Source organism: Podarcis raffonei, chromosome 4 (genome assembly GCF_027172205.1).
Source record: "Podarcis raffonei isolate rPodRaf1 chromosome 4, rPodRaf1.pri, whole genome shotgun sequence".
NCBI classification, from domain to species: domain Eukaryota; kingdom Metazoa; phylum Chordata; class Lepidosauria; order Squamata; family Lacertidae; genus Podarcis; species Podarcis raffonei.
The window spans coordinates 65914219-65940179 of NC_070605.1; the positions used below are offsets into that span (position 1 = coordinate 65914219).

A 25961-nucleotide genomic window follows, 5' to 3' on the forward strand; every position below is an offset into this window, starting at 1 on the left:
CGAACGACAGGAGCTCACCCCGCCGCGGGGATTCGAACCGCTGACCATACGATCGGCAAGTCTTAGGCACTGAGGTTTTACCCACAGCGCCACCCGCGTCCCAAGACAAGGAAATTATATGCTGCTAAAAGGAATGTAGAATCATATAGAAGTTAGTGCAAATATGTGTTCCATGAGTTTTACTTGGAATACTAATGTTCCTAATGTGATAATGATGCTACACATTAAAAGTGTAAGGAACTGTGCTCTAAATTTTCTTCACACCCATTTAAATGTTTTTATATAAAATGAACTCTTGCTGGAGGAAAGCAGTATTTTAGTAGTCCGTAGTGTATTTTGATTTGGATTCACGAGGATGAGTAAGAGTCTGCTGTGTTTCTTTGGGTTACCCAGACAACAAAGTGATAAGAAATTGTTAAAATATACATCTCTTGGTTTTGCGTCAGGTGGCGAAGGCTGCTTTGCCATCTTTGACATTGAAAGTTGGATAACTGCCTGGTGTAAGTAAGTGGAAATTAGTAAGTAGGGTCTGAAGAAAGAGGAGAGTCATACAGAGGCTTCTGTTTGTTTCTGGGAAGGTGTTGATAAATGCAGTGCTTCTTATCTTTGGCAGTTCCCAGTGCCAAGTCACACTGAAATACACCCATCTTGATATTTTGCTTTAAAGCAGTGTCATCCTAGGAAGTGTTTTAGAGTAACTTCCTTTGAGCAGCCAAGTCTGGATGAGAAATTGGTAGACAAATGCTGTGCTCCAGCTAACATGGCTGCTGCTTTAGTGCTGCTTAGATCCTTGAGCAGGGGTCAGCAAGGTTTACCTCGCCTGGGCTGGTTCACTCCAGCGGAGATCCCTCCGTGGGCCAGATCACGTGTGTGAGCGCACCCGCCCGCGATTTCCGGCACCTGCGCATGCGCAGATGCGATTTCCGACACCACAGATGCGAGTTCCTGTGCAGCGCCAGTTTAGCGCAGCGCATGGGGACTCGCCGAGCAGGCGGCTTGGTTCGGGGGGGGGCTCATGGGCTGGTTAAACGACCCCCAGCCCATGGGCCTTAGGTTGCCAACCCCTGCCCTTGAGTGTGCAGGCTGGGGGAGCTTGCTCTCAACCTGTTATCATATTGTACACAAATTATTTACCTATTTTATTTCCTGTATGTTTATACTGATTTTCAGGCAATTATTGTTTCCTAAAGTGACTTTAAAAAGAGAGAGAGAGAAGTCTAGCCATCAGGCTTACAAATGACAAAGGCAAGACACACAAGGAAAGGAGAATAAAGGGAAAAGATCAGTGCTAGAAACTGAGATATGAAAGCTAGGAGATAAATGGCACCTTAAACCTAGATTATGGGTGCAACAACAGAATGTCTAGGTATGCTTTTTTCTAACAAGAATACAAAGCTGAAAATGAATGAACTGCAGCTAAAATATATCATTTTTCACATTTTCCCCTGCTCACCCCTCTAATATTATTAAGCCTTCAGAGAGTAGCTGGAAGTGGAGAGGCAGAAAAAGGTCCTCCTTTCCTTCAGCTCTAATCTGAAATCTTAGATGCAGTACTGCGCCCAGAGCTCAGAAACTGCTCACACTAATGAAATTCCCTGTTACAAAATGCGCCTAGAACAATGGGAGTTTCGATCACTGGGAAATATAGAGGAGAGATATCAGTTCTTTAAGGCCAGAACAAAATAGTGAGACTGCTAGAGGGTACTAAAAGGAGCCAGAGGCCCATCTAGTCCAGCAGTCTGTTCTTGCGGTGGTCAACCAGTTGCCTATGAGAAGGCCACAAACAGTTTTATCCAGGTTGGGCTGGATTGATCTTCTCTGCTGATGTTCTTTCTTGAATAGCAATTTGTGTATTTTGTTCATTTGGCCGCTGAATGGAGTCGGGGTGTTCGTTCCCCTTGCTTTTGCATTCCCAGGGCAGCAGGCAGTTGTGGCTCAGTGTTCTTTCAAGCAGGGAGTGGGGAAGGCATGCCCCTTGCAGCTGCTGCTTCTCTGGCTGAGAACTAGGGCCAGGTTAGACTTCCGATCGCCTTGATGTTACTCCTAGGAGGCAGGGGAGGCAGTCTCTTAGTGGTACTGGGTCCTCTGGGCAATGACAAAAGCCAAAGTGCGTTTTCCTTCTACTCTCCAGTCCCAGGGCAACTCATATCTGTGTTTTTAGTACAGTGGTGCCTCGTAAGACGAAATTAATTCGTTTCGCGAGTCTTTTCGTCTTGCGATGTTTTTCGTCTTGCGAAGCACGGTCCGTCGCAACTGCACCTCTTCAAGCGGCTTTAAGAAAAAAGGAAACAAACCTGCAAGACGTTTTCGTCTTGCGAAGCAAGCCCATAGGGAAAATCGTCTTGCGAAGCAACTCAAAAAACGAAAAACCCTTTCGTCTTGCGCGTTTTTCGTCTTGCGAGGCATTCGTCTTGCGAGGTACCACTGTACAAGATAGCCAACCATACAAGAGCCAAGATATGAAAGAGATATGCAGTGGGTTGCACAGTAAAACTTGACGGATACTGCTTTAATGGATTCGATTTGCACATTGGCAAAAAAACAAAAAAAACCTGAAGCAAGTGGCATACATCATTTGATATTTATTTTAGGTGATATATATGAGAGGAAAAATCTTATGAGGCATTTTATCTTGCATAAGAGGGAAAGTCCCCTTATAGTACTTGCCGTCTAAATGGCCACTTTTAAAGTGGTTTATTGATATATCTAATTGATTAAGCATTGCAGTCCTATAATTCTATTCTTTATCTTCACAGTAATAGAACTTACATATTATTTAAAACACAAACATTTTCAATAGAGCTGTATCACATTTGCCATTGTCAAGGTCCAGTTTCAATGTTTGTTTTGTATGATGGGTTGTTGTCTTCATGTTGCTTTTTGCAGATCTGTCGGCTTCTAGTCATAAGTGCTCTAAATAGTTAGTGGCTTAGAATTGTACACCTTATTTTCTTTCTGGAAAGTCCCCCCATTCACTGCCCAGTAAGACAGTAGTTGCAACCATCTTTTATAGTAATTGATACTGGCAAATAACTTTGAGTTTTATCCAATGCTAGTCCTACTCAGAGTAGACCAGGGGTCAGCAAACTTTTTCAGCAGGGGGCCAGTCCACTGTCCCTCAGACCTTGTGAGGGGCCGGACTATATTTTGAAAAAAAATATGAATGAATTCCTGTTGCCCCACAAATAACCCAGAGATGCTTTTTAAATAAAAGGACACATTCTACTTATGTAAAAACACGCTGATTCCCGGACCGTCTGCAGGCCGGATTTAGAAGGCGATTGAACTGGATCCAGCCCCCGGGCCTTAGTTTGCCTACCCATGGAGTAGATTCATTGCTGTTAATAGACATGACAAACTTGGGTTCATTAATTTCAATTGTTATACTTTGGGTAAGACTTAGTTGAATATAACCCATTGTTTTGTTATTTTTAATAAGATGTAGAGAAATGTTTCTACTTTAGTTGCTTTATGAACCCCCTTTCTTTTTTTCCAGAATGGCCAACAAATCATGGATGAACCTATGGGAGAAGAAGAGATGAATCCACAATCAGTAAGTAAAACCTGAGTGTTGACATGTTGCCTGGACAGTCTCAGGCTATGGTGTTTGGCCAACTAGTGTGCATGCACATATTCAGGTCAAAAGCAAAATCAAGCATTAGTTACAAAGTTCTTACAATGACTGGCTGGAATAGAGAGGAGGAAGCAAAAATTGCTGGGGTCTTAGCTGGGCCTATGCTGTCACCTTGCTTCCCTTCTATCCCTGCCCCCAATTGCATCCTGAAAGAATGCCTATGACTATTGCCATATGATTGTTGAAGGAAAAGAAACGGCTGATGGAGCTGGCTTCTCAGCAGAGCTGATGAAGCAGTAGTGGCTCCTCTAGTTAGAATGGCTGTATCCATTGACTGCTGCCGAGTTACTTCATTTTTTATATCAGTTTTGTGGTACTTGTATGGAATATAATATGCCTAAATACATGTTTGGCTTGTGGCAATAGAATAAAAAAAAAAGTATTGCATTAAATTTAAACTTTAAGTTTGGAACATGGTCCTCAGTTCTTCTTCTTGTGAACTATTATCAGAGGAAGGCAGTACTTCCCAGGCATTTAACTGTGCAGTGTTATACATCCCTGCTCAGAAAAAAAAGAGAGAAGTGTTGCCTTGATATGAGAACTGTAATCTTGTGCTCCTGAGGGAAGTTATTATCATATGAAATGCATTGGACGTTTTTGTTCCACTAACACTATTACTATTCATAAAGATTGATCTTTCAACGGTTTTTTGAGACTTTGCTGCCTCTTTTGCTTCCTTTGTTCTTGTTCTTTTTAGTGCTGCCCTTCTCCTCCCCTTTACTTACTCAGATGTAAGCCACAGTGACTGTGTATCGGGTTGCAGCATAACTAGTTTGTAATTCCTGTTTATCTTAGGAGAACTCAACCTTTGTTCCATAACCCATTGAGAAAAATGAATTCTAGATAATTCCCTGACTTCAGGAGTAGAGGAAAAAGAAATTATGTGCGGGATGAATTTATGCCAGAATGTGTTTCTTAAAACCACAATATTATCCAGTAACCTGTACTGTGTTACTGTGGGCCAATGGAACAAGGTTACTTTTTATGTAAGTTCATTCCTTACATAACAGACTTAAAGTTAAGCTGAAGTGTTCTAACTGAAAGTAGGAATCTTCCACGTGTCCTGGTGAACTGTTCACCAACCTAGGGTACTGTTCTAAAGTTGCTCCAGTCCTTCATGAAGAGTAGACCCCAGAAAGTGGTTATAGGAGATTGCTATTTCGATTTGTAGAGGACCACAAGACCCCCCCAACCCTCCAGAGCAGATTTTGAGGGGGGGCTGCATTGGGATGAAAGAAAATTGTTGTGTAAGTGGTTATTGTGTTCTCCCCATGCACAGACAACATTGGATTCAGGCTAAATTATAATAATGTTTTGGTCAAATGCATGATAGCAGGTAAGAAATAAATCAAATAGACATTTCAAATCAGTTAGATATTTCAGTGCCAAGAATTCCAGAAAGTGGTGCCACCACCAAGATGTAATTAAAATGATATAAAAGATAGGGAGGGAGATCTTTTGGTCAGTTTTCTTCTGCAGCCCTCCCCACCCCCACCCTACCTCCCATGTTGTCCTAGAACAAATATTGGGAATGTGGGAGGGGAATCACTCGAAATTGTTTAGCTCTCCATTCTGTTGATGGATGACTGTGCTGAATCAAAGAGACAAGCACAAAGATAAAATCATACGTTCTTTACTGCTGAATCAAAGACATAAACACTTGTCTGAGTTTTCACCATAATTAAAAACAAATAATAATTTTACCTAGAAAATATTAGAATTTTCCCAAACCAGTTGTTTCATACAAGGGTGTTGTTTATAAACCAGATAGAAGTGTGAAATCTATTCTCTGACATTCATAAAAGAACTTAACACTTTGCAGATTCTTGACAGAGTTTAGCATGATATGCCAAGAACTTCTTTACATATGTAACATTCTGGAATGGAAAGGGGCCAGAAAATCCATTTAGATCTATTTTCAACTTGAGATGTTATGATAAAGTGAAGGAGAATAGAAAGCAGCACATCTGTCATTAATGGCTACTTAAAGGCCTGTAAAATTTCATGGCTCTGGTTAGAATATTTGTGGGGAGGAGTGCTCCATATTTCTCTAACTTCTATCCTACTTACTCTGATATACGTTGCTTCAGTCCCTATAGGCATGTCCATTCAACACCCCATTACTCAACTCTTCTGTTAAAGAGACTGATAGTGATCAAAGTAGCCAAAAGACATTGTCTTTTTCCAAAAGCAAGAGTCCCAAGTTGTTGTGGGGAGGCAATATGCAGTGGTGGCCTATTGTTTTGGGGATCCTGGGCAAGAAAGTCATTTTGGGTCCCTTAAAATTATGAAAGCAATTCAGGCATAACATTTCTCTTATTTCTTTTTATTCTACCCAAAGGAGCCCTGAGCAACAAGCAACAGGTGATAACAGTTCCTTAAAAACTTACCCTCCCATCCCTACTTTACTCAAACCTCTGCTGTTCTTTGTTTAAAATAGCCCTTTTTTCTTTTTGGTGTTCCTCGCTTCTTGCTATACACAAACATCTTCTACTCTTCAGCTGATTCATGTTTGTGAGAGATATACAAAGCCCTCAGATAATCCATAGTACCTTCACACAGTGTATTTCACTCCTGGTGCCATGTATTTTCTTCAACATTAAGTTCCACATGTAACGTAATAATTTAGAACATGTTTTATTAACAAGCAAACACCCTACAGTCATACAATATACATATAACATTCATCAACTGAATGTAACATTCTCCAACTGAACAAGCTAACTGATAAGCTTGCTCTTAAGAGTTTATTCATTTTAAAGATTCAGTAACATATGTTCTCATGGGGTGTGTGCAAAGTGGGGTGCAGATTAGGATAGAGGATGAGGCATAGAAGTGGGGGTTGTCTGTGTGCAAGGGTGAGTTGAAAAAGGTAAGAAGGGGAAGGGGGGAAAGAGAATCATGGAAATGTAGAGTTGGAAGGGAAGGGACCCCAGGGGTCATCTGGTCTCTAACCCCTTGCAGTGCAGGAATATCAACTAAGCAAAAGGGTTTGCAAAACAATGATGGAAAAGGAGGCATGGGAATGGGGTTGAAAATGAAAGCAGGGACATGAAAGGACCTGAAGAATAGGAGGGGATGGTGGCTTTCTAGTTGGATGGAAAGGATATCTAGTAGCAATGTGTGGTACAAGATAGGTGCAAGAGGCTACCATGGGATGGTTTGTGTGCAAGGGAGGTGGTTGCGCAAAAAAAGGGGAAGCAGGAGGTATAGGCTTGTGGGTTCAGGTGAAAACAGGTGCGAAGGGGGCTGCAGATTAGAAGAAAGAAGTGGCTTCAGAGATGGAGCTGGGAAAGTGAAAAGTGAGCTCAGTAGTTGCATGGAGTAGGAAGGGGAAGCTCTCGTGGTTATTGTGGAGGGAATGAGAATAGGGTTGGTTAGTGGAGTGAGCAGGGTTGCAGCCCCTAGTATGACAAATATCCATGCTTGTGATTGGTGCATGTGTGGGAAGATGGTTTGGTACTGGGTAAGAACTCAAGAAAAGCCCAGTTGGATTAGCCCAAAGATCTTCTTTTAAGCATTCTGTTTGCTGCAGTAGTCAGTTGATTTCTTCTAGGAAGTCCATAATAAGGCAGCATGGCTATACCCCTTACCCCACTATTTGTCCTCAGCATCTGGTGTTCAGAAGTACACAACAACTGTTCCATTTAGCTTTTGTTTTATGTTGGTTCTATTTGTTTGAACATTGTTAGCCACCCCGGACTCCTTTTGGAGGAAGAGTGGGACATAACGACATCTGTTAGCCACATTGTTGTCGTCGTTAACTCTATCCTTCATAAATTTGCTTAATTATTTTAAATCTATCTTAAGCAATGACTTCATCTTGTGGTGGTGAAACACCATAGATTAATAATGTGTTGTATTAAGATCTCCCTTCTTTTATGTCCCCTGAATCTGCTACCAATCAATCTCACTGGATGATACAGAAGTCTAAAGATAGTGTTCAGCTACGTTTTACTCAGAGTAAACCCACTGAAAGTAATGGACCTGAGTCATCTTAATTTCAGTGGGTTTAGTTTGAGTACAGTTTAGTTTAATACCACCCTAACGTGAGGGAGAAAAATTCTATGCCTACTTTTCCTGCATCATGCATAATTCTATAAAACCTGACTAAAATGCACTAAACACTTTATATCTTATTTATTTCATAGAATCTGTAGATTATAAAAAAACCGTAAAGTGGTTTACAAAAATGATAAAACAATAAAGATAACACACAAAAAGTACAACCATAGTTTAAAACATACAGAATGCTAAAATGGCAATAAAGTAGACTAAAACAAATCTCATGCAAACTTTCTAAACATCTGGGTAGGCTTATCTAAATAAGAATGTCTTCCGCACACGTAAAAAAAAACACTACAGTGAAGGGGCCTGTGTAATATCAATAGGCAGGGAGTTCCAAAGTGTCGGTGCTGCTGCTTTACTTGTAGGGAAGGTGCTCCAACGCCTTTGTCTTCTTGTTTGACCTCTTCTGTACTTTTCTAGCTCTTTTCGAGATGAGGCTACAAGAACACGACTGTATGTGGCTTTCTAAATTTGGCCGCACAATAGATTTATTTAGGGCACAATCTAATACACATGATCCCTGAGAGTGCTGTATACAGTAATTTATTATCTCTGAAATTATGCAATAATATTTCACTTCCCCGTTGTCATCATGTGTATACTCTGCATCATGCCAGCAAGGAGAATAAAGCCAGCTGCTGAAAGGATAGCAATTACTCAGTTTCACTCTTGTGAAACACAGAAGCAGCAAATATATTTTTCTTCCGCACACATAGCTGCTTTCTTCTCTGCTCCTTTATTACATCTCCTGTCCTTCCTTTAGTTCAATTTACTTGAATTATTATTGTTCTTCTACTTCTGACTGTTGCTTCTAACACATGGCTCTTTTTAATTCTCCTTCCCCGCTGAGCTTGAAGTTAAAACAAGGCATGGCTGGACATTCTAACTATTGGTTGTTGTGCAACTTGCATGTTGCTTACTATAAGGCCATAATACAGTCATACCTTGGGATAAATACACTTCAGGATAAGTATTTTAGGGTTGCGCTCCACGGCGACCCGGAAGTAACGGAGCGCGTTACTTCCGGGTTTCGCCGCTCGCGCATGCGCAGACGGTCAAAATGATGTCACGCGCATGAGCAGAAGCAGTGAAATGCGACCCGCAGACGCGCAGTTGAGTCTTACGTTCTGTTCAGGATACGAACGGGGCTCCAGAACGGATCCCGTTCGCATCCCGAGGTACCACTGTAATACAATCCTAAAACTCCTTTTATGTATAGGAAGAGCTTTGCCTACTGTGTAACAATAAAATGTATAGTGAGTTGTGACCAGGTTCAAGTCTCCACTCAGCCAAGAGGTTCAATGGAATAAGCAAGTCACAGTGGCTCAGTCTCACCTACCTCACAGAAAGATTGCAATGATAAAGTTGATAATTCAATGCATGTTACCCTGCCTGATCTCTTTCGAAGAATGGTTAGATATAAAAGTGACCAATTGTTGAGAATAAACTATTTGATGTAATGAATTCTTTTCTTTTTACTTTGTGTATTAAATAATCCTATAAAATCAATACTGCTTATGGAGGCTAGGAGCAATGCTTTGAGAGAGTTGAGCAGAGACCCATTATGGTTGTGGAAGCCCTTCCTCTTCAATACATGAACCACCAGTCAGTTTGCACATAATACACAATCAGGAAAGGAAGAAGCCCAAGAGGCTCACACTTCTGCTTTTCCTGTAAATGTCCATGGTGGGACTTGCAGATACTTGCTGCGGTGACATCCATAAGTCCCCACCCACCCCTTAGCAAACAACACTAGGAGTAGAAGTGAGTCACTTTTCTCCTGCTTTCTCCCCTTTTTTTATAAAGTGTGAATTAGCTCTTAGAGCTGTTCCTGTACTGACTACATGCTATATCGAGAAACAAGCAAAATGTTGAAGAAACATTTAAAATAGGCATACGATAATGACCTAAACTTAGTATTTTTACTAGGTAGCTGAATATGCCAGATGACTATTTTCCGCATTTTATTTTCTTAATTTGGAAAAAAGAAACTGTTCATAGCTAAGCTTCTTTCTGTTATTTTGTATTTCCCTACTCTATAAAAATCTGGCAGTTTGGTATCTTTCATTCCTCAGTTGGTGGTTTTCCCAAACATGAAGAAAACCAAACTTTTGTGGAAATTCTACATTCCTGTTTTTCCTAGTGGTACCAACATTGGACTTAATGAATATATATTTTTCTTCGTTGGCTTTTATCCATTACAATTGCTTTCATCTGTGAATAGTTAAATACCAGCCTAGGATGAATATTCCAGGCATGAATTCCAAACATAAAAATGAGAGCTTTATTCTTGTTTTCTTTGCAGGAAGAAGGCAATATTAAAGAGATTGCAATAACATATCACGTCAAGGAAGGACATGAAAAAGCAGACCCTTCACAATTTGAACTCCTTAAAGTGCTAGGACAGGGGTCTTTTGGAAAGGTAAGACGGACCTCTGGAATTGATACCAGCTGTCATGGTGCTCAGATGGCTTGCCTGAGCCAGCACTAACCAGAATTCCTAAAATAGATGCTCTGTTTCTGTAATACCACCTCTTGAATCTTTTGTTCTAATCTCCTTAATTGTCTCCTAGTTTGCTGCCCTAGCTCGCATTCATATATGCAGGAATACTTATTGTCATATTTTTTCAGTGAACAGTATAAATTAATCATTTTTTTCACTAGATCACCTTAATATTTATGCTGTGGAGGGATATTCAGTTTTAGTCATTCTCAGAGTAAACCCACTGAAATAATTCTGGTTGGTCTACTCAGAATATCACTAGAATCCAGTCTCACCCTATATCTTTTCAAGGATGAATTAAAGCATGCATATATTTTGTATCTAGTTCATATTTTGAAAGAGTCTTCAACAATGTGTCAGTGATGAAAACCTATATATTCTTGACCTACGTCCATCAGCATTAAAGCAACTAAAAGCATTGGTCTCTGAGCAAAATGAAATTTGTTTTAGTTGCCTATTTTAATACTTCGACACAATTGGAAGGAAACTTACATCTCTTGAACTAAGGCATATTTCTAGGATTGCCATGGTAGTATGTGGTGTTGATTTTCTTTTTCAGAGTTAGACACTTGACATAAATTTTCCCCTCAACTGTGGAAATATTCTACTGAGCTTTGTGTAGTATAAAAGTATTGTAGGGTTTGAAGGGACCCCAAGGGTCATCTAGTCCAGCCCCTTGAAACTGCAGGAACGTGCAGGTAGCCCATATGGGTATTGAACCTATGGCCTTGGCATTATCTGCACCACACTCTAACCAGCTGAGCTAACTACCACTCACAGAATTATTTGTCCAAAGATGACTACAGTGGTACCTCTGGTTAAGAACTTAATTCGTTCTGGTGGTCTGTTCTTAACCTGAAACTGCTCTTAACCTGAAGCACCACTTTAGCTAATGGGGCCTCCCGCTGCCACTGCACTGCCGGCACGCAATTTCTGTTCTCATCCTGGGGCAAAGTTCTTAATCCGAGGTACTATTTCTGGGTTAGCGGAGTCTGTAAGCTGAAGCGTCTGTAACCCGAGGTACCACTGTATTTTACAACAACACATTTTCTTCATTCAACATTTAAATGCCAAAAAGGTCTGAGTGGCCATCTTTAAATAAACTCCTCTTAACTAAGGGCTCAATCTAAGTCCCTGACCTGCCACGGGGGCGGGGGGTGAGCTGGGCAGAGATTCTCCCTCAGCCCACAACACCTTCACTGATGCTGGGCTCCCTGTTCACCCCCAACAAACTTCTGACTTGCTGTAACCTGTGAGATGTCTGTAAGTGGAGTGTTCCAGGGAGGGCAAGTGGCTGAACTGATCAGGGATTCCTGGATCCTGAGCCATCTCCACTGCCATCACTTGATATCTAGCCAGACGGCTGTGCTTTTGCCCTGACCAGCATGAGCAATGAGGCTGCAGATGTAGCAATGACTCTGCAACTCTCCGGCCAGGGTTTGGCTTGCTCTGTTATTTACTGCTGTTCCCCTTTCAAGGAATTTGGTTTGATAAAAGACTGTTCAGTCTTATTTATGACATTGGCATCCAATTTCCTCTGCTCCTTGCACTTTGTTTCTGCAAGTTACCCTCCTTCTATCTAGTAGCCTTGCTGTAACAAGTGAAATACTTGGTGAGTTAGGAATGTGAAATTATACTGAAAGTGCACCTGTTTTTATATACAGTGGTACCTCGGGTTACATACACTTCAGGTTACATACGCTTTAGGTTACAGACTTCGCTAACCCAGAAATAGTTCTTCAGATTAAGAACTTTGCCCCAGGATGAGAACAGAAATCGCGTGCCGGCAGCGCAGTGGCACTAGGAGGCCCCATTACTTAAGAACGGACCTCCGGAACGAATTAAGTACTTAACCCGAGGTACCACTGTAATTGGGGCCAGAGTCTTATTCACATGCAGCTTTTTAAAAGTATGTAGAGAAGTGGAATAATGCCTACCTTACCGTTGGCATTCATTTAACAAAGGTGTTTATGTGTAGCATAGATGCTCTCAAAATCAGGGATGAAGATTAGAGATATTACATATTGGGACTCGAGATATGACAGGCGTTCACGCATGCAAGCATGCATGGGTATGTGAGATTGATGTTTCTGTATGTGCACAGATACGTTCTTACCCTGGGTCTGTTCAGTGTGTGTTGGATAGTTGTAATAGAATTGTTTCATGTGTTTAATACAGGTATTCCTTGTAAAAAAAATCTCAGGATCAGATGCAAGACAGCTGTATGCAATGAAGGTGCTAAAAAAAGCAACACTCAAGGGTAAATGACATGATTTCTTTAAATATAATTGTTTTAAGAATAATATATTGAAACATTGTTGCAAAAGACTGACAGTGCAATGAGATGTGGTGGAGGAGCTGATAGTAAAAGGAAGGTGCTAGAAAAATCATTTTGTTTGTCTGAATCTGGCAGTTGTGCGATGAAGGACTGCAGGAACTAAGAATTCAAACAATTGCATTTTCTGATGTTGACTTCATGGCTGAGCTTCTACATAATCTTGGGAGAACTTTAACCCCATACCCTTTAAAAATGAGAGTAATTCATATATTCAGGGGAATACAATCCAACTGGAATATATATATATATATATAATTATTTATATAGTCCCATCAAGAATGTGATTTTGAAAAGTAGCATATGTGAAAAAGTTGGAACCCATTGAGGCACTTTCATGCACTTGATACTTGCTCATATTTAGACAACCTTGCTTTTGTTCCCTGGAATCTGCACCTAAATTTAGATGACTCTGCATCTAAATTTACACACAGTGGTGTCTTTTTCAGTCACCTATTTGTCATGGGTTTTGCTTATTAGCTCTTTTTCTTATACTTTTTTTTTACATTATTAATGCTTCTAAACATTTTGCTATGCATGTTTGCTGGGAAATAAGACATGTTTAGCTCACTGATACTTTATGGTTGTGAACAGTCCTGAGATCTGCAGGTATAGGGTGGTATACAAATTTAATAATAAGTAATAAATTATTAGTAATAATGTTAATCTTAGGGTTGGGCTATACATGAATATAGCCTGCGTTTGGAGGCTAAAAATACATATCCACCATAACATAGGGTGTATGGCACTGAATATTTTCCCGGTGCAACAGTTTTACAGGCATCTTCATGTGGACTATGTTTGCTAGAATGAGTGCTTAGAAACAATAATTGTAAATAGAGCAAATAGAATTTGAATGCACTTAGTTTCTTGGCTTTGGTTTTAGAATTCGCACTCATAATGTAAATTCAGTACTCTTGCTTTATGCAACAGATGCCTGATTTCTTTTTGCAAGTTTTTTTATTGCATAGTATGTATTTAGCAACAGACAATGGAAAATTGTCAGGGTGATGAATTTGCTAGTTGTTGAGTAATATATACTACAAATCCTTCCATCAATACTTAGACACTGGAATAAAGTTATGGTGATCACCCTTTTTTGGAAAATATGCTAGAAATTGAGAAGAAAGTCCTTGAGAGCTACAGTAAAGTACCCTACAGTACATATATATTCATCCCCTGGTGCTTTGGTATGATTGTTGACTCAGGTAAGCCAGGGTCTATGCAGCAGGGGGATATGAGCATAGGCAAGTCCAATGTTTTTCCTGCTCAGATCCCAAAAATTGTATTTATAAATTTGGTTCTAGAGAGGTGAGAGTATAACTCTGCTAACACAATGGGGCCTTCCTGGCACCCCCATACTACGCCCCTCTGTGCCCCACAATCCGCTCATAAAGGTTGAGGGACCACCTGGAACTGGGCATGGGAGCTCCAGCAGGATGTGGACTTGAGAGAATTTTGTAATACTTCCTCGCACAACGGAAGTGCCTTTCCATTGGCACAAGCCATTTTTTATCCATAACATTGCACTCTTAAAACTTTATTTTTCATTACATTTTGTACAGTGAAAATGGTTCTTGAAAACTTTGACATTGCGTCCACATATAATGGATATAAAACCGAAAAACAGTAGTCCATATACATAATTAAGTGGGTAGTATTCATTTGCACTAAATGTTGGTCAACATCTCTTATAGTTCGCGATCGTGTTCGGACAAAAATGGAGCGTGACATTTTAGTAGAGGTTAATCATCCCTTTATTGTCAAGTTGCATTACGGTAAGTTTAATAAGCATCCTAAATTGCTAAAGTAAATATTGCTAGTTACTGGTAACTATGATATTTCATACGTATTTGCCATTTATAAAATCCTGATACCTCCAAATAAAATATAGCAAGTTCTATTGAGACCCAACCTACCATCTTGTACTCCTGTACAAGTCAGTTTGCATAACTGGCATTTGTTAAAGCAGTTAATTGTATAGGAGATTTCATCCATACTATTCATTGCAGAAAATCACAAAAAGACAAATGCTATATTTTGAAGCTTGATCATTAGTAAAGATCAGTTTCTGAACAAATGTAATTTTTGACATTCCTTTAACTTCCCTAGTGTTAAATTTTAATATATTTTTAGTTATGTAAATATTTTCATGTTGTAAGCCACCTTGAATGTGGCGTAACTATTGAAAGGCCTCATACAAATATACGATGCTGTTGTTAGTTTAAATTAATTTACCTCCTTATGGATTCATTTTCAGCTTTTGAACAATTTAGTGATTTCAGTACTGTTTTGACAGCTTTGGCAGTTTAGTTAATTAATATAAGAAAGAAAAAGAAATACTCTGTTATAGAATATGTCAGCTATACTTTCTTTTTAAGCGTTGGCCAGAACAGAACATACTTAGGTTTTATTTACCTGAGATTTACTCAGTCCTGTTTTTAAAGGGATGCTTTGCATTTTGCATATCTCTGAGGCAATTAAATTTTAAATTTTAAGAAGCAACCCACTCTTTACTTTTTTTGTTAAAGAAAAATATTCAATATTGAGGTGGAAGGGGTAGAAGCTTTGATGCTGTTCTCCAGTGAGTGATCTGGAACTTTCTTGTTGCTGAATGCAAGTTACAAGTGGCCAGATCTATAATAAATTTGGCACTGTCCAGCAGTTTAAAGTTTCAGAAGTCTGGATAACATGTGCTTTGGCAATGTGAGGTCATGGGGTGGGGTGAGCAGAAGAAGTAATTTGCTTCTTAAAAAAATAACCTCCAAAGCAACTTGACAGAATCCTTACACTTCCAGAATGTGTATGTCATTGTGATACATACAAAATGTACACAGTGTCTATTTTCTTCAATACCTATCACTTGCATAGTACATACAAAACACAGAGCAGTTTTGCATTAAAGCGTCAAATATCTCATAACTTCTAAAAACTTTTTTGAATGCATAAAATACATATAAATCTTAACGTTGCTGTGGCCAAGATAAAAATTGCTTTGCGTGCTAGTTTTGATCTGTATGTTACAAATATGATACACGCTGTATAGAGTAGAATACAGCTGATAACTTTGTGCTCGTGGAAGAGCTTTTAATCCAGTGGAGGGTGTCCCCTAATGGAAGATGGAGGGAGGTATTTCTTGCTGATTTCGTTGTGCCCCTGCAGCGGCCAGTGTCAGCTTCAGAAAGTTGGGGACTCCTCCAGATCAGAGTGGATGGTGGCATGGCAGGTGTGGGGAATAGAGAGAACTGGAAAAATTTGCATCCCTTCTTCTTTCATCAAGAGATACCACAGCTGGATCTAAAACCTTTCTGTGACTCTATCCCTAATGTATAATAAGCAAAAATGCTCATTTTAATGTTGTTTGAAAAAATCATAGAACATAGTAATAGCTAGGGTGCAGCATTGCATTTTAATACTTTCTTGAACGAACTTTTTAATGATCCAGCATGATAAAACAATATCTTTGCAATAATAGTAACAGTCAATAAGCACCTACATACCCAAGAACATAATACTTTTATTAAAATAATGTTGATTTCCCCCTCAGCTTTTCAAACAGAAGGGAAACTATACCTTATTTTAGACTTTCTCAGAGGAGGAGACTTGTTTACACGCTTATCCAAAGAGGTAAATGTTTCATATATTGTTGTCACAATTCTGAATTATACTAATAGAGGTTGTGTTTATTTTATGGAATGTGCTCAAATGTTCAGGGAAATATTTACCATGATTTCTTAATTAATTGTACCAGTGAATCAAAGTTACTTTACACTGCGTGGTCTATGTTCATATATATCTTCTGTTCTGTCTCTGCTTTCTTCCCCTTTGCTTTCCACACTTAAATCTTAAACATTTTGGAGGGTGAGTGGGGGAATAGAGATGTAACAAGTGTACTGCTGAATTATCTTTAGACAGCTGATATAGAAATGCACCCATCAATTCAAAGTATGTTGCATTAATATGCACTTACTTGACAGTGCAAGTGACTTTTATAAACATGTTTATATACACAACTGTAAACACTTATATAATTTTTAGATTTCAATTTAAGTTTAAACTGGGGGAAAAACTCTCCAATCTTTTCTAATCATAGAAACTGTTTGCTCTGTATTAACTTTAGACAAGTATTATACATTTTCTCTTCTAGGTGATGTTCACAGAAGAGGACGTCAAATTCTACCTGGCTGAATTAGCACTTGCTTTAGATCATCTGCATAGTCTTGGAATAATATACAGAGATCTAAAACCAGAAAAGTAAGAACCTTTTATTTTGAATATGATAGAACTGCTCTCTGTAAATATTAAGAAGTGTAATATTTAACTTCTGAATAATAATATTGTATATCTATTAACTAGGTTTTTTTAAATAGAGCCCTATATTTTTGGGCAGTATCCTACCTAATGGTAGAGCTGACCCAAAGAGCTATCACTAATTTCTTGAGCTATAAATTCCATGTGGATTATTTGACAAAAAATTATAAATACCATAGTCTCTCTCTAGATTTTTAATCTTCCCAGTAAGCTCTCTGACAGTCATTATTTGTTGTAAAGAAAATTAACATAATCATGTTTCAAACCATTAAAAAACAAGCTTTATCTTTTTTATAGCATATTACTTGATGAAGAAGGACATATTAAATTGACAGGTAAGTAAAAACAATCTTCTACTACATAAATAATTCGTAGATAGTTTTCTTTTAGTGTGATAAACAGCACTAGAGAGGGGAAATGAAATTATGCTGGTGAAATACATGCTAAGTATAAAGAACCTGTTTTCAAAACTTTGCATATGCTCATAAGATTACTAAATTCACTGTGCTTTCTTTCTCCAGATTTTGGTTTAAGCAAGGAGTCTATTGATCACGAGAAAAAAGCGTATTCCTTCTGTGGAACAGTAGAATATATGGCCCCGGAAGTGGTTAATCGGCGGGGGCATACACAGAGTGCAGACTGGTGGTCTTTTGGAGTGTTAATGGTAGGTTTCTGATGAACTGAAAGTGGTGGTAGAGTCTCTTGATCCCCGATCCTTGGCTCATTTACTTGGGGGTAAATTTCATTCATTTTAAATGTAAATAATTTAGAAGTAGCAGTTTCTAGTCCAGAAAATAGTAGAAAAGAGAAGAACTTCATGCTTTCAGTGGTAGTATTACTGTATTTTTCCATGTATAAGACTAGTTTTTTCCCCTAAAAAAGAATGTCAAAAATTAGGGGGTGTCTTATCCACAGGGCCATCTCCCCCCATTTTCTTAAATCTGAGCCCCCCAAAATAGGGGTTGTCTTATACATGGGGGCATCTTATAGATGGAAAAATACGGTATTTCATTCTGAAAAAGATGTGCAGCTCCCTATCCGCAACTTTTTTTCATCAAACACAAAAAATTAAAAACCAGGACAAATATCTCAAGCTGCTTCTGTCACACTTGTCTGCAATTTACAAAGCCATCACTGGGTTCTACAATATTTTGGTTACAGTATTTCATAGGTGAATAAATACCATAAGACTATGATGGATTAATTCTGCCAGTATCTATAGTTGAATGCAATCAAGACAACAAAGAGAAGTAATCCCTGGTCAGACAAAGCTATACAAAATATAAATCTTAAATACCACAACATATTACAAAATGATTATAATTTAAGCTTATCAAATGTTTTGAAGCAAAACTGAGATGTTTAAAATGCAGCACATTATTTACAAAAGAATAGCTTTGATTTTTTTTCCATAAAGGTTGATACAAGAAGTAGATCCTATAGAAGTTGATACTAAAAGTTGATAGTAAGAATAACAAATAGATTCACCAAAAAAGACTTCTTACTTTATTGTAAGTTTTTATATTACTGAGGATAGAAAGTACTCAGCTTTCTTATCACTAACTTTTCCTGAGACTCGCCATTTAAACAGTAATAGATCAGAATTGCAGCAAGTCATCCACCTACAGTAGCTAAAAAAGAATCTGTCCTCCCTGGGCACCTTGTACAAATTGCAGTCCAAAAAAGTGACCCACAAATTCTTTCTGCCTGGCTCCATAGGGACAAATACATTCCTTAAGTGGAATCTTTGCAGATCAGCCAGTTGAAGAAGCAGAGGGCAGGTTTTATTTTTTGTACAGTATTTTAAGCAACTTGGTTTTGTTTTTAAGGGTGGAATTCAACACCATGCTGTGTTGAATGATCCTTCCTTTCAAACTTAACAGTTTCTAGATGGAACAATTTCCCCTCTCCCCACGTGCTGTTCTGGAGGTTCTCCCAACGCCCCTTCCTGGGCCAGTTTCAGGAGGTGGGGCCACAGAGGGGGAGGGGAAAGCCCTCTTGTGCAACAGAAGCCCTTGGGCAGGTTTGTTAGGTGAATTTTGCCCTATATGTATATGTGATAGCAAACTGAAACGATATTTTGCGATGCAGTGGGCCTACCACTTACATGAGGGTTCGGTTCTGGGGGTCTACATGGAAAGGCAAATTCAAAACTGCACAAAGTCAGGAACCCTCAAAACCAGCCCCTGTGAGGGGTTGCTTACCAGGCTCTGGGAAGCTCATGGGAGAGCCAAAGGAATGCTCCTGGAGCCCTCCCACCACCTTCCGAGAGCCCAGTAAGCGAGGTAGAGGGCTTAAAAAACACTTTCTACAGCAGGAAAGCCTGCTGGGTGCGCAGGTGGGTGGGTAGCGGAAATAAATGAAGATTGGGGAACGGCAGGTTTTCCCCGCTCTTCATTTTCCAATTTATTGCCCCACCCTACCCGTGTAAGGTTGCGATTGCATAAGTAAAGTGATTGTAAGTTGCGGACCCACTGTATACTGTTGTCCCTGACTTTTACATTGTTTCATAGTTGGATGCAATTCAATAATAATTACATTACAGATAAATTTGTTTGACAGAAATGTTCTGTACTCTTATTTGAAAGTTAACTTTGATGCAGTTTTAGAGACCACAATTTTAGACTCTGGGTTAAGGAACACCATGGTTAATATTAGTTCTAACATGCTACTTAACCCTTGTTAAGTGGCATGGGAGGCAAGGCTACTAAAAGGAAGCATAATTTCCTGAGTCTTGCTCTCAGTTAGATTAAATAGATCGGTTCTGAGAAACTTAGAACCCAAAATAAGTTAAGATACACCTAATGATTAGAAGAACTATAGAGTAGTAAGCAGCCTTTTTATTGACCCTTACAGAATAAAAGACTTGTTATAACCTATTGATGCACACTTAACTCTGTGGGTGTTAACACAAGCACATTTTTTATATTGGAGAATTGTAGAGTTGGAAGGGACCATGAGGGTCATTTAGCCCAACTTCCTGTAGTGCAGTAATATTTTGCTCAACGTGGGGCTCAAACCCACAACCCGGAGATGAAGAGTCTCATGTTCTACCAACTGAGTTATCAAGAGAGTGGATATTTTTTCATAAGTCACATACAAAGTTTGTGTTTGCTCAGATTTAAGACAACAGCAATATTTTCTTACAAGTAGACAAAATGAAAAGTGTGCTTCATTCAAAATAGAAGAAGAAGAAGAAGAAGAGTTTGGATTTGATATCCCGCCTTTCACTCCCCTTCAGGAGTCTCAAAGCGGCTAACATTCGCCTTTCCCTTCCTCCCCCACAACAAACACCCTGTGAGGTGAGTGGGGCTGAGAGACTTCAAAGAAGTGTGACTGGCCCAAGGTCACCCAGCAGCTGCATGTGGAGGAGCGGAGACGCGAACCCGGTTCACCAGATTACGAGACTACCGCTCTTAACCACTACACCACACTGGCTCTCTTTTTATTTACACTAGCTGCCTTTTTATTTTTAGCTTCAAACACACATTAGATGTTGAAATGTACAACTAGCTATTAGCATCTGAATTAGGTTAACATGCACTGACTGCATCAAAGGTAGATGTGTTAAACTCCTGAAAATGTAAAAAGTTGTGCTGCAGAACATTATTATGCAGAGTTATTGGTTGGTATGCACAATTTGTTTTATAAACAAGGTTCTACTAGTTTTGTCAAAGAGAGGAAGGTGTTTGTTGTTGCTGCTATTATTTATTTCCCACCTTTCACTCTAAGGTCCCAGGGTGGGTTACAACAATCAAATGTGATGTTGAAAAGAAATTACCTGGTCTTTTAATATGATTGATGGAAGTTTTACTTTATACAGTTTGAAATGCTCACTGGTACTCTACCTTTCCAAGGGAAAGACAGAAAAGAAACCATGACACTGATTCTCAAGTGAGTACACTCTTATTATACGTATATCTCACCAGGTATTCTACTGGGGATGCCCTCCATGCTGCAATCTCTAATTTCTACTGTTCCCTCATTTTACATCCTGACTCCATAATGCATCCTGCTAATGTCCTTTTCCACTCTACTGTCCTTTCTATCAAAAGCTGTACGAACACTTAGTCCAGTACTTCTCTAATACATAATAATGTATTTGCAGTCCCATTATCTCCTTTAAAAGTTACCAAATTATATTCTCCTTGATCTGTTATTATTTTCACCATCCTGAATATTCTAGTGGAAAAATGTCTTAACGTTCCCTTTTCGTTACTACTGTTATAAACCATTGGTCCTTCACGGTGCCTCTCCTGTTTCTGAAACCTATCCTTATCCTTGCATACTTATTTAATTCTAACACTCCTGACAAGTGGGTGAAATTAAGGTTTGCATTATAGATTATTATCCAGCTACAGTGTACCTCTGATGGTAACCATTAATGCATTTTTTATTTTTCAATCTGGATACAAAATTTGATACTGTGGAATATACCTATAGCCTAGGTTGGCTGTAGTCATATATCAATATATCAGACTTGGTCATATAATAGATCTATATCTGACTACTCTTGTTATACTTCTGAAGCAACTTGAATGTCGTTTGGTCTTTCCTATGTATATACACTCTCATACTTTCTTGGTCACTATGTCTTAGCTACCACTCCTGTGGTAATGGCAGAGGATAGTATTCAGCTTTGTTTTACTCAGAGTAGACTCAATGAAATTAGTGGACCTAAATTAGTCATGTTTGTTAATTTCTATGGGTATACATTGAGTAAAACGTGGTTGAATACCACCTAGTACTTTTGCATGGCACTAGACTGAATTCTCCATAAGGGGTCTGTTTTTTATCATTTATAAACTTGTGATTGTATTTCATATTTAGTCTGTCTGTTCCCCCTCTACTGATATTATCGTTTTATTCCACAGTTTATAACTTTGGTTTCTTTAGCCATGATCAGCCTGAATCAAAGACAGATTTTTTTGTGTCTATTTTGTCCTAAATTATCAAGGCATGTTTTTGTATATACCTGTCAAAAAAGAAACAAGATGGCTCTCATTCATGCAGCTATATAATCTAGAGAGTTTCTGGTTGGAGCAGGGTTGTGTTTTGCTCAACAGTAACCAGTTATGAATCAAATGTTTTCAGAAGAATCTGCTGTAACGCGAAGTGGTTAATCATAACATTCCAAGGACATTGTGTGTTTCTAGTTAGTTGAGCTAAAATTAATCAGTGTCTCTTTGCTAGATGCAAACCAATGGAATTCCTGCAGAAACTGTTCCAGGAAATGATTCTCATTTAGTTACAGAAGAACCAGTTAGCCTTTCCCAGTTGGTTTGCAGTGATCCAGGCAGTTTACCTCACTGGTTTCAGGGAACAGGATCAACGGATTAAACAAGAATGCATTCCATCATAGTACCTTTTACATTGAGTGTGGCCTATTAAAGCATTGCTGTAGTTCATAGTGTTCACTCATAGTGTTCCTTTTCTGTTTATGAATTCCAGTTACTGAAATGAAGAGTGGAAAGTACATGTGAAAGTTAGCAGAAGCATGAGTACTGAGGACTGATCTTAGGCATTCTGTTCTCTTACTAATTCCTCCTTTGGCTTTACTGGCATTACTATCATGCTAAAAAAAGAGAGAGATTTTTAGGCTGCTGGATATACACAACCCTACCAATGCATGTGGAAAAATTCAATTAAGAGAGACCATAGATGGCAATGAAATACAATATTTGTGTTTCCTTTCCATAATTTTCCATTATGTTTATTTTCTGAAGTTCCAGGATTGCACAGTTGGAATAGGAATTTTTGTGTGGAAGCAACATTTGGGCCTTTTTGTGTGTTTTCACCTACTTTATTTTCAGACAGGAATGACAGCCAGTGGTTTCCACCCAGTTGTGCAACAGACTTCCCCTTGTTTCCTTCCCCCTGTTGCCCACTCCCACCTTTCGCCTGGTGTACTTTTGAGGATCCTCCAACCCTCTGGAGCAGAATTTGGAGGCACAGGGAAGGCTTCAGGGAGAGGGAAGGAAAGGGGGATGTTCCATTGCAGAAGGGGAAGCCTGCTTGTGTAGCATTTGCTGTTCACCAAGCGTTGTGTTTAAAACAAATGAACGTGGCATTTCCACTATAAACTTTGTATACGGTTAATGTGTTTTTATTGTACAGAGCCAAACTTGGAATGCCTCAGTTTTTAAGTCCAGAAGCTCAGAGTCTTCTCCGAATGCTTTTCAAGAGAAACCCTGCAAACAGATTAGGTAAGGAATTTAATTAAGTTATCTACTACATACTTCAACATTAAGCTAAACAAATCCCTAATATATCTGCTGTTATGTTCATTGCTGACCTCGGATAGGTGCTGGTCCTGATGGAGTTGAGGAAATTAAGAGACATCCATTTTTCTCCACAATAGACTGGAATGTAAGTACACACAACGGAGTAAAACACACTTACAACATTTCATGTTAATTGTGTTACAGCTTTCTAACGTGTTAAATGTGTTTGTCTTAGAAATTGTACAGAAGAGAAATTAATCCACCATTTAAACCAGCAACTGGTAGACCTGAAGACACATTTTATTTTGATCCCGAATTTACAGCAAAAACTCCAAAAGGTAAGATATATATACCGTTTTCTCAGGTGGTTTGGGAAAGTTACAGTTTTAATCTGAATCACGTGCATCATTTTTAACTTTTATGAGTCTAAGGTATACAAATGAAATAAATCAGTCATACAGTTGCTATACATGAGAAACAGGCAAACAACCTCAATTTGTGTTACTTCCTTGGTTTTGTGTTACCTGACACATAGGTGTCCTTTTAATCTGACTTGAGTATGCAGCAGGTCTTTCTTGCCAAGATCTTGTGTTCTTCATGTTCTACCAAAATGGGTGTTGCATTTGGTTGGGATAGAGAAGATGGCCTTTTCAGTTACGATTCCTGGTCTCCCGGGACTCAGTTTTTAGATAGAGAGGCCTATCCCTCGCTGTTACCTTCCAGCACAGTATGATGACTGGGTTGTTCCATCATGTATTTGACCTGACAACTGACTAAAATGGTACACCACTTTTTAAATATTCTGATCTTTGTTGCCTGTCATATTGTTGTTTTGTTCTGATCATAATTTGAAATGCAGCTTTTGGTGCAGACTGCCTTAGGCATTTTCATGAAATATTTCTAAAAGAGGAATATCTTAAATAAAATAAAATATTTTTTCCCCAGATTCACCTGGTATTCCACCTAGTGCTAATGCTCACCAACTTTTTCGGGGCTTCAGTTTTGTAGCTATTGCAACCGATGATGAAAGTCAAGCAATGCAGACATCTGTTGGGCACTCGATTGTTCAGGTGAATGTTCATTATGAAGTTAACTATTCATATTGGCTGGTATTTAGGGGCCTGCAAGGAGGTCAGATATTGCTTGCACAATATGTATGCACAAGCTGTGCCCAAAGGATAGATAATCAAGTTTCACATATATCTTATTGAAGGATTTCCACATGCAGAAAATGATATTTGGAAGTGGATGCATTTTCTTCCTCAAGCTGATTATATTACTGGTTTGCATGAGGAAAAAAGCCCTTGCTGTGCAGAAGCGCATGGAAGTGTTTCTGTGACGTTAATCTCTTTTTGTTTTTGTTATCTGTAGCTTGCTGTATCTCAAGAGCTCAAGCTACTTAATGTCTTGACGTTATTTCCACATGCAAAGTAAACAAGTAGACTGCTTTTTCTCTCTCATATTCTGTCCTTGTTTTTGGCTCTATCAGTTTAATTTGAATAGCTTTCGCTACTTATGTGCTCATAACAGACCAGTTCTACTTTGCATGTGTTATTAAACATTTTATTCGCCTTTTTGTTATGTCCAATTTGAGACAGCTTTATTCAGAAAATAAAAATTATCAGTTAATAATGCTTTGGGGCACATAACCATAAACAAGCCTTTGGCAAGCTGGTGTCCTCTAGATACTGTAGTTCAAAACAAATGGAGGGGACCAGGTTTGTGAAGGTTGCCTAAAACCATGAATTAGTATTGTGTGCGGAGGCTACAGTGGAAAACTGTTTAATGGCTTCCATAGAAGCCAGACTATGTAGCAATGGTTTAAAGTTAACTTCTATATTCCAGCTTGTTTGGAAGCGATTAAGCATAGTTCCTAGTTTTGATTGCAGCTTCCTTGCTTGTTGCCCCATACATGTAAAGGAAGGAGCAAATGAACTATATGCTGAACCAAGGGGTAATGTGAAAACCAGCCATTTGTGTCTTTCCACACTATTCAGTGTGTCTGAACATATTATTCAGGTTGGAGAAGATGTGAAAATCAGAGTGGAAAATGCTTCCTTTTAAAAGTTCAATATTATTAGTTGTACAAACAATTCATTACTGATAAACATTTGTTCTAAAATATAAAGATCTAAATTGGATGTTTGTAAAGAATGCATTAATTGATAATGTTATTTTGGTAGCAGTTACACAGGAACAGCATTCAGTTTACTGATGGATATGAAGTCAAACAAGATATAGGAGTTGGCTCCTATTCGGTGTGCAAGAGATGTATACATAAAGCAACAAATATGGAATATGCAGTAAAGGTAATTAATTGTTTCAAGCATCCATAATGTTAGCACATTCTCAGTGCACTGAGGTAATTGGGTAACGGAGGCTGAGAAGCATTTTGAGGGCTATGGGTTAAGATGAGGGGAGACTGTTATAGGCTTGTAGTGAGGTGGCTTCGGCAGGAGATTGAGGAACTGGAAAAGCAGAAATCTGCAAACACCCAATTGATGAAAGTGTTATGAGCTTAGAAGGAAAACTGGTTTGAAGAAGGGTGGCTCTTCACACCAAAATGCTGTTTCAAATCCTCTGAGAGACTTAAAACAGTGGTTGTAGGTATGAAACAATATTGACATTGGGGAAAACTGAGTTAATAATATAGTTATTGGTTCAAATATGTTTGCTCTTTTAGATAATAGACAAGAGTAAAAGAGATCCCACAGAGGAAATAGAAATCCTACTACGATATGGACAGCATCCAAATATTATTACTCTCAAAGATGTAAGTAGATGATTAGCAGCTTTATTGCAATTCAGGCATAAATATGATGCTTTTGACATGTACAGTATCTTTCATTAGGAGTCTGCAAATGCACTTGCTAGGTTAATGGAATG

At 38.8% G+C, this 25961-nt stretch overlaps 1 protein-coding gene across 3 annotated transcripts in view; it reads left to right on the forward strand.

The window, feature by feature from the left end:
- Positions 1–25961, forward strand: part of RPS6KA3 (ribosomal protein S6 kinase A3) — a 38307-nt gene that overhangs the window by 7160 nt on the left and 5186 nt on the right. The window contains exons 2-16 of one of the 3 annotated variants that reach the window (XM_053387079.1): positions 3497–3553; positions 10008–10124; positions 12384–12465; positions 14238–14318; positions 16088–16167; positions 16688–16794; positions 17149–17186; positions 17373–17515; positions 20675–20745; positions 22969–23057; positions 23156–23220; positions 23311–23413; positions 24021–24145; positions 25259–25384; positions 25759–25848. In XM_053387079.1, coding sequence (XP_053243054.1) covers positions 3497–3553; positions 10008–10124; positions 12384–12465; positions 14238–14318; positions 16088–16167; positions 16688–16794; positions 17149–17186; positions 17373–17515; positions 20675–20745; positions 22969–23057; positions 23156–23220; positions 23311–23413; positions 24021–24145; positions 25259–25384; positions 25759–25848 — 1374 coding nt within the window. The remainder of the gene's footprint in view (positions 1–3496; positions 3554–10007; positions 10125–12383; positions 12466–14237; positions 14319–16087; positions 16168–16687; positions 16795–17148; positions 17187–17372; positions 17516–20674; positions 20746–22968; positions 23058–23155; positions 23221–23310; positions 23414–24020; positions 24146–25258; positions 25385–25758; positions 25849–25961) is intronic. The other 2 variants (XM_053387080.1, XM_053387081.1) reach the window with 2 other exon arrangements.